Source organism: Cyprinodon variegatus, unplaced genomic scaffold (genome assembly GCF_000732505.1).
Source record: "Cyprinodon variegatus isolate N-32 unplaced genomic scaffold, C_variegatus-1.0 Scaffold144, whole genome shotgun sequence".
NCBI classification, from domain to species: Eukaryota; Metazoa; Chordata; class Actinopteri; order Cyprinodontiformes; family Cyprinodontidae; genus Cyprinodon; species Cyprinodon variegatus.
In genome coordinates this window covers 438,578-447,470 of record NW_015150597.1, presented here as the reverse complement: position 1 = coordinate 447,470, position 8,893 = coordinate 438,578, and the positions used below count along the sequence as shown (strand labels likewise).

The 8,893-nt window shown below is 37.5% G+C and overlaps 1 protein-coding gene across 1 annotated transcript; it reads right to left on the bottom strand.

Annotated features, from left to right (window-relative positions):
• Positions 1-1,496: 1,496 nt before the first annotated feature.
• LOC107086178 (casein kinase II subunit beta) lies at positions 1,497-7,636 on the bottom strand. Its single transcript, XM_015376962.1, has 7 exons — positions 7,498-7,636; positions 6,713-6,794; positions 5,155-5,257; positions 4,730-4,845; positions 3,850-3,925; positions 3,408-3,597; positions 1,497-3,270 (listed from the first exon to the last, which is right to left on the bottom strand). The coding sequence occupies exons 2-7, from the start codon at positions 6,782-6,784 to the stop codon at positions 3,180-3,182; spliced, it is 648 nt and encodes a 215-aa protein (XP_015232448.1). The 5' UTR covers positions 6,785-6,794; positions 7,498-7,636; the 3' UTR covers positions 1,497-3,179.
• Positions 7,637-8,893: the final 1,257 nt, after the last annotated feature.

Here is an 8,893-nt window from a genome sequence, read left to right as displayed (position 1 = left end):
AGACAAAGGTTCCTTAAAGATTTTTTTACTAAATTAAACAAGGTGAAACATGCATTTTTTTGCATAGGACCAATGACAGACCAATGAAAATGAAGACCAATAGTGTCCCTACCACAGTTGAAATCAAACCTACGCCCTTGCTCATTCCTCAGATAAAGTTGTTGGAATTTAATTTTAAATGTTATAGCTTTTAAATCGGGGTCATTTCAAAGATAAATATTTTTTGAAAAGTAGTTATCCAATTACAAACCGATTATAATTAAGTTATACTATTATTATATTATCAAGTTACCGAATTGCAACCGATTGACTTCAAATGACAAGCATTGACATACAAATGTAGGTTAGATTGCTCTATAGTTCACTCAAACACATGCATAAAAATGCACAGACATCAAGACTCAAAGCACAAAATCAATATAACCCTAAACTCAGAACTTGGCATAAATTCTATCTAGTTTAAGTTAACATTAACAGCTATATGGCTAACATGCAAAAGTACCAACGAACTAGTATGGTCTGGGATACTTATCTTTATGCTGACATCTAGTGGCACCTTGGTTGAATTACAAAGAAGACAAAATGCATGAAAAGAAAATAGAAGTTTATTGACTTTCCGAAACCTGCTCACCTTTCCACAGTCGCACAAACATGAGTTAAAACCAAGACACATAAATACAGTTTCTGTCATGAAGCCTCTGAAATGAAAATCTGGTGCAGTCACACACACAAAAAAAAGGAGACGGCCTGCTGCCTTGCGGGGAAAATGGACTAAACACAAATCCTGTCATTGGAGAGTCCCTCTTTGACAAAGAACATAAAGATAAAGGACAGACTTAGGTCGGATCAGCGCAGCAGATGAACGAACTGAACGATTCCGATGGTCAAACTCCTCAGAAATAGTTTAACATTTTGCTTCTTATTGCTCATGAGGCAACCTATTGTCATTAGATCTGGATATGTGAGATAAAAAAAAATCAAAACTTTAGTCCAAGACAACATTTCTTCAACAAGAGATCTGAAACCTTATTTTGGTTTTGTTTAGGTAATGTGGCACGTCACAGGTTCTTATTAAGTATAATCTTAGATGACAGTTTAATAACTTTAAACAGATCAGAACTCCAACCAACAGTGAAACATTTTGCAATATCAATTAATACAAATGAATTCTTAGTAAGATTTGGGCAATAATTAGAAGGGATTTAACACTACCTGGAATTAACTCATACATGCTAGGAGAGCTGGTTTAGGGATAAACTGATTTGAAGGAGTACGCCCCAACCCAAAATCCTCTTCAAACCACACAAATCTGTTGTTACTGTGAGCTTGAAGCAGAAGTTTCAAAACTCATTACATCTTCAGATATTTTCCATAAAATACAGAAGCTGTAGAATTTTTTATTAAACTAAGGAACATTTTGTTCAGCGTTTCTTTCGATCTTTGATATAAATAAGCACAAAACACTTAACTAGTGGCCTTTTATTGTCTGTCTTTTCCCAAATAAACACCAAACTCGACAGTAGGTAGAAGGACCTGTTTTCATAGATCCGCTGCCCTTTAACTCAAGGTGTACTATGATTTGTGAAACCTAGACTAGCGTATCCTATGGCAGAAACAACTTATTAAACAAGCTTTGACATTGTTCGTAAAACTTTACTCAAGTAGTTTGGCATCTGATTGAACCTCAAAAACATCTGCTTGAAAACCCTGATGGGAGATCCGCTATTAGAAGAAACAAACTGAAGGAAAACTACAAAACTTGGCCAAGTTTTGCCCTCAGAACCTTAAGACAGCCAAACTTCAACTAGTAGATTTGGTGGAATGTATCCAAATATAAAAATAAACAAACAACAAATAGAAATTGTGTTTTTGCCCTGGTAGATCATGGACTAGATAATATTTTCCCCCAAAAATATCCAGACTTACAACATGACAGAACTGAATGCTGTACTGTATGACTGGGCGAACCATTTCTTGCTGTCAGAAAATGGGACAGGGAGCAAAAGATTCACTATAAAATGAATACTGAGTGTAACAGACAACAACCAGACTGTTACAGAGGTACGTTTGGGTCCTGTCTCCGTTAGAGGCGGAAAATAACAGCTGAATGTCCAGCTGGTATTTATGCATTTCTGCCAAAAACAGGATATTTATACATTTTGAAATGCAAAAGGTCATATCTATATCTAGTTCATGGTAACAATACAAAAAATATAGATATATCATAGATGAAGACAGCAAGTCCAAGAAACCCTTTCTACTTTTTCTGTTTCTAAATAGACTGAACCCATAACTGTTAGTCCTGTTGCAAAGATCTACCCATCTTTGCAACAGGATCAGCAGTTAGATTCAACAGGCAGCTGATATGAGCCAGACTTAACTGCAGACAAACTATTTCTGAGGAGCAGGAATCGGACCGTACACTTCTGCTGCTGGGGGTGGAGGGGGTATTTTATTAATAAGAGTGGAGAGGGCTGCTTTCACGCATGCACAGACAATGGGAGAAACTTAAACAGGATCATTGATTACAATTGTTTGACGATTCCAAAGTCAGATTTGTCTCGTTTCCTAAATCAATCCTTTTTTTCTTGTACCTTAAGGCAGATTTAACACAAAAGTTCCACAAAACCGCCCCAAAAATCTGTTGGTTCGTATCTGTTTAAATGAGTGATGAAGAAAAAACCACCTGCTAGCAGCATCCAAACTGTGTTTCCGAGCGTCAGCCTGAGCTCAAAGGGGAGAGGAGGCTTACCAAAGACGGAGGGTTTACAGAAGCAGCACCGAGCCGGGGCTGTCCGCTGGCTCACACGTTTTAAACCTTCTCTCCATAAAACAAAGAATCAACCTGTGATGCAGAGCAGCCCCTCTGCTTTAAGCTTCCTCCAACCTTCTGTTTTTGGCACGGATGAGTTTGGTACAGTCAACCTAAAGTCTGTTGCCCTACGTGTGTGTATGTTTCTCACAATAATCATGGCTCGGTGTGTTTTATTTTTCTCTCTTGCTTTTACTTAAATCTTTAACTTTTTTCTCCCCCTTATGGGCTAATCTAAATCAAAAACAATACAGTCTTCATGATGGGGAGGGGGCACCTGTGGATATACAGGTGACCCCTCTCCATGTGATTCGTTCCTGACGTTTTTTTCTCCACATTCCTCCTTGTTCTTCCTGCTCCAAGGCTCCTAGCGAATAGCCTTGACAGGGCTCTTGAAGCTGGAGGCGGCCTGCAGCTGTAGCTGGTAAGCCATGGGATGGATCTTGAAGCCATAGAGACTGTGGAAAAGAAATGGTAACAAACAGACATCAGGCAGAGAGCAGGGGGGCTGTGCTGCACATAAACATCGAAAACCGTGTTAATGCTCATCAATAAGACCAGGTAAACAAGGTTGCAGGACGTCTGTCTTACTAACCGTGGGACAAACTGGTTGGCAGGCCGTTTGGGCCTGTACTCAGGGTGAACCATAAAAAGCATGTGGGGGAACCCGGTGCCAAAATAGGCTCCATCTGTGTGGTGGTGTCTGGAGGACTTGGGTGTGTAAACATCCATGCATTTAGGGCAGTAGAGCTTCACCATGGCCTCTCCAGGGATGTCTGACAGGCCTGCAGATGAAGAAGAGAAGTAAAACGGCTTTAAACTTGGACACGTGGCTGCAGCTCAACTTTATTACATGGAAATGGCATATTCACAGCATTACACTGATCCCTTGCAAGTCACGTATGTTAAAAATCTACCGTCCACATCACACAAACCTTGTTCAGCCAAAGTAAAATCAAACAACAGAAAGAAGGGCTTAAAAAGCTCCTGCTGTTTCTTTCTTTAGTTTGAAGCTAAAAAGTAGGATTTGAACTCACCAATAGGAAGCATGGGCTGATTCTCACAATATACTCGTGGGCAATATCCAAAGTCTCCCTGTTGGTACTTTTCCAGCTGAAAAAAATATATATTAAAAATATAAAATTAGATGCCATTTAACATCCAGTTTTTACTATTATAACATTAAAAATAAAGACATGAACATAGTTTCCCTTGTTTCTATGGTAATCCATGACATCATACGTCAGTGGCTTTGACAGGTTAAAATAAACTCCTTCACAATGAGTACTAATAAGTTAGTTTAAACCAGAATAATTTGCTGATATTCTTTTTTTTTTTTTTTTTGAAAATAAAAAAAAAGTCCAACTTCACTCGCCTACTGGAGAACAGAAGCTTTAAATTACACACAAAAAAAGAAAAATAGTGAAATTTTCCCAATGCAAGAGTCTTCATTTGGATGCTGAACATATACACACGGCTGAAAAAAATGGATATAAACTCAATTTGTTGGGAGATTTGTTCCTCTAAAGGAGACTTGTTTTAGAACCACCAGATTAAACTGGAGTTTAATCTTTCATTACAACTCTAATTGCATTGAAATAGTATCAACTGTATGAATATGGATACAGAAGAAATGGCTACCTTTATTAAAAAACAAAAAGACCCAAACAAAGCTGGATATAAAAAAAAAAAAGAAAAATGTATTTGAAGCTGAATTATAGAGGCCATCTATCTTATCTGTTTCTTTATTCTTACAATGTAAAATAAAGCAGCTGATTTTACTGTCATTTGTTTTTATCTGTTTTTAATTTCTAATTTCTATTTAAATGAAAATATATTACTAATTCTTAGATCTGCAGTCAACCATATTCAGCAGAAACACTGAAAGCGTTAAAAGTGACCCATACAGTGACCTACCATCTGCGCGATTCCTCGGTTGGTGAGGATGTAACGTGCGTGGATGAGGCCGTAAAGCATCTCAGCTGCCTGCTCAATCAGGTCGCTCTGGTTGGGATTATCCTCCAGCTCTTCATCTGAAGATGGAAAAATCAGAGCAATGTTTTGTTGAATCACTTGTGAATAATCTACACCCACACAATTTTACGCGGCATCAGGCACCATGAGTAAAATGGAAGGGGATGTTTCCGATCAGGGAAATTCACTGAAAAGGCTTAAATAAAATAAGTTAAGAGAAAAATAGTCTTAAAAGGGTAAAAATGACAACAGATCAAGGGAAAAGAAACAGCAGCAGAGGAAAGTCAAACATCCGCCGTTCCTTCAAGATTTCTGCTCACAACTTCTGCATAAAGCATGAGGTCTGTAAGAATAATGAGAACACAGACCTGGTTCGAGATCTAAGATCATGTCCAGAGCCTGGCGGTAATGAGGAACCTGCTCGTTAAGTCCTGTCAGGTTGAACTTGTCCTGGATGTAGTCCTCATCCACCTATAGTTCAATAAAACAAAGCAAGTCAAATAAAATATAACTTCACATATCCTTGTCTTTGCATAATAAAGGTAGACCTGCAACATACTACTATCAAAAAAATGGTCATAATCTACAGAATTTCCAGATATTCACAAAAAAGTTTTAAACTCCAGTTATTGTAGGAGCCTATGTCAACAACTCTTGCATGTGCTTCTGATCCAACACAATGAGCCTGACTGTATGCACTCAGAAACCTGGTTGTGCTAAGATTCTTGGGGATATCCAATTTATTAAGAAATTAGGGTTAGTAAAATGAGCACAATGTAGCAGAAATTTAAAAACATGCTCTTTCAAAATTACAGAGCAACCCATTTTTTGTTTTTTTACACTTGAGTAAGACACCGTTTATCACCCTGGCCTTTATATGGTGGTAATAGATTTAAAATGGGTTTTCTTCCAAACAGAAGAGAGTTCAAGTTAGACTGCAGATCCATGCATGCGAGCTAGAAACACTGTTCCATGTAATAGTGAAGTCTCACAAGATTCTTGTTATCCTCGCACAATAATATTTAAGGACATCAAAACAATACAACCCAGCAGCAAAACATGTATATTCTTGTGGTAAGTGCAGAGGAAATAAATGCAATTTTTTTCAATAACGACAAATGCATTTTTGATTACTGGCTAAATTGCACGGTCAAAGAAGAGACCATGTAAACATTCATATGTGATAAGAAATGTGAGGACGGACATTTGGAAATCCCAAAAATAACAGCACCACAGGGGTATGCCTTACCAGTACATCACTGCAATTAGCCCAAGCTCAATGCCATTCTGATTTGTTTTGCTGCTTAACATCTGAGAGCTGTCTTATTACATTCTTAGTCAGCTTACAGCTTCATGACTGCAATGTGAACCCATGAATACTTTAAATACCACTTTCTATCACCAGTCATTACTTCGAAGGCTCATCCAGCAAGCCTGAAAATTGATAGCAGCGTGGAACATGTTGGCAAGGATTTGCTGAATACTTAATGTCTGCAGTGCATCTTAACATGTCAGATCTGATGTAAAGGTCATCTGATTTCCCAGGTATTGGTTTCTACTAAGCATGTAAACACGCTCAATGAAAAACAGATGGCTTTTAACCTCCTTGGCTTGACATCAATTTGAGGTATGTCAAAACAGGGCCATTAGAAACAGAGAACCTGGGACTCTGAACAGTCATTTAAAATCTAATTTTAATGACATGCATCTGTACAGAAGGGGATCAGAACCACAATGGAAATGGGGGTGATATCCTGAGAGAAAACCACAACAAAGTAAAAATTGATTAGCTAAATATAAAGTTATGGCTGATTAAAAATATTAACATGTGAAACAGTAGCAAAGCAACTAGGCTATCAAAACTGAAACCCATGTTTTCATTAAAAAATGACTGTAACATAGCGATTGCAGAGATGGGTTACTTACCTCACAAAAAAATTCATTCCCTCTCAGTCCACAGAACCAGGAAATCCACGACACTTCCTCTGAACTGCTCATCTCTAAAGACCTAGAGCAGTAAGAGAACACAACCTTTTAACATCTAGCTTTAGATCTAATAAGGATCCAGGAGGGGGAAAAAAGCAGCCAGAACAAGATCAAAAAACAGATTCAACATTATATCTAAAAATAAAAAATAGACTACTCACACAACAGCTATGAAATGAAGAGTTACTCTAATAAAGAGTATTAAAAATTGAGTAGCTACTGAAGATCTGTGGCCCGTTATAGTTATTTTAGAGGTAATGTATCGTGAATACACAAATGTTTCTAAATCATTTTCATTTCCGTAGCAAAATGTATCACAATATTTCCATCAGAGTATACATGTGAACTTATAACCGCCATGGAAAATACATGACCTATGAAGGAAATCATCACTTCGCAGCTAAAACGGCTAATTCCGAACCACATAAATCTAAAGAGCACGGTTTCTTATAAAAGCCTACATTTAATAAACCAGTTTTAGAATATGTTCCAACAAGTCACTAAACTTAAAAATAGTTGATTTTTTAATTCAAATTAAGATCTGTAGAAAATAAAACGCCGTGGTTAATGAGACCAACGTTAGCTCGCCAGGTTAAAAACGGCTAATGGCGTAGCGTCGGATAACAGGCCTCAAAACGGACATCCGCTCTCTCTCGAAACCGGTTATACTCTGATTTTTGACCTTTTTTCTTATACACAGAAGTTATTATAGAACAAGTACATACCTGAAAGTTTTCTATAACTTTTAAAGGTAAAGAAAAAACGATTGTTAGAGGCAAAGCTATTTCCAACTGTAAATAAAATGGACACCCCCTCCCGGTTCACCCTGCAGGATCTTCCTCTCCCTACCTACGGAGTCTGCTTGCTCGATGCTGCCGCCTTGTGGTGCCTCCTGGCAGTACAGCGCCAATATGGATGAAATAGTCATGGAACAAATACTGGACTAATGTTTATTTTTTTTCTATTAATCATGAAACCAACCTTGTTTTTTGTTGTGTTCATTGTATTATTTAGATAATGTACTTTTACATCAATGATTAAATAGAGAAAGGGTTGTATAATATTTTTTTTCTGACTTTTTCCAATGAATCCGCAAAATTATTCTATAAAACATCTTCATCTTAAGTTACAAAAATCTGGAAACTGCCAACAGAGCTGAATTTGAACTTCCAGTGTAAAACAATCTACAATGACTATATAAAAATAAAAAATAGAAGTAATTAGTAAAATAAATTAAGACACACCAAAAATCAGACTGTATCAAGCCTTTTTTTCAGGCAACTTAAGAGAGCATCCACTTTTAATGGCAGAACTTAAGGGTATCTAATGATAAATCAATGTTGTGTATACCTTTGCAGGAAGAGGTACCTGTTATTATCCAATCCATCTTTTATTATACCAGGCCCGGTAATATGTCGGAGGACAACAGACCTTTCTTTACTAGGAGACTAATTTCTGCTCATTGTCCAGGGATCCTTTGGAGTCCCTAGGCTAGTCCCGCTCTGGAGATATTTATCTGCCAAGAGTTTTTCTCAAAATTTGACTAATGGAAACCCCTAAAGGCAGGTGTCCCAAGAGTCATGTGGAACTCATACCAGGACAAGTACAATTCACTTTCTTCCATACAGAGCAAAGGGTGCTCTACTCCAATAAAAGAGAGATGTCCATGTTGTTTTTTGTAAGCCTTGTTTACAAACTTGCATGATGTAATGATGTGGCATTTGGGGTTGGTGTTGTATAAAATGCTATTACTGTGTTTTGGGGCAACTCTGATATGTGAGCCCGGTTGGTAAGCGCTGCCTTCTGTAACCCTAAACTTCTCTGATCAGTAAGATTACAATTTCTATTGTAGTCTCTTTACTAGCCTAGACCTGAGAGACTGATCCGGATACTGTCTTGTTCAATTCCTCTAATATTTTACTCCTTAATCTGGCCTTTCAAGAATATGGATAGTGCTAAATGTAATGTTACTAAGTGTGTTGCCACATAGATAGAATGGATGGGCTGGTGTATTTTTTATTTATTTTTTTGGTGGGGGGGAGGGGTTAAAGGGGAAAAAGAAAAAAAAGAAAAGAAGAATAATATTGTATCCTGGATGTAGATTCTGTATGGACATGCATT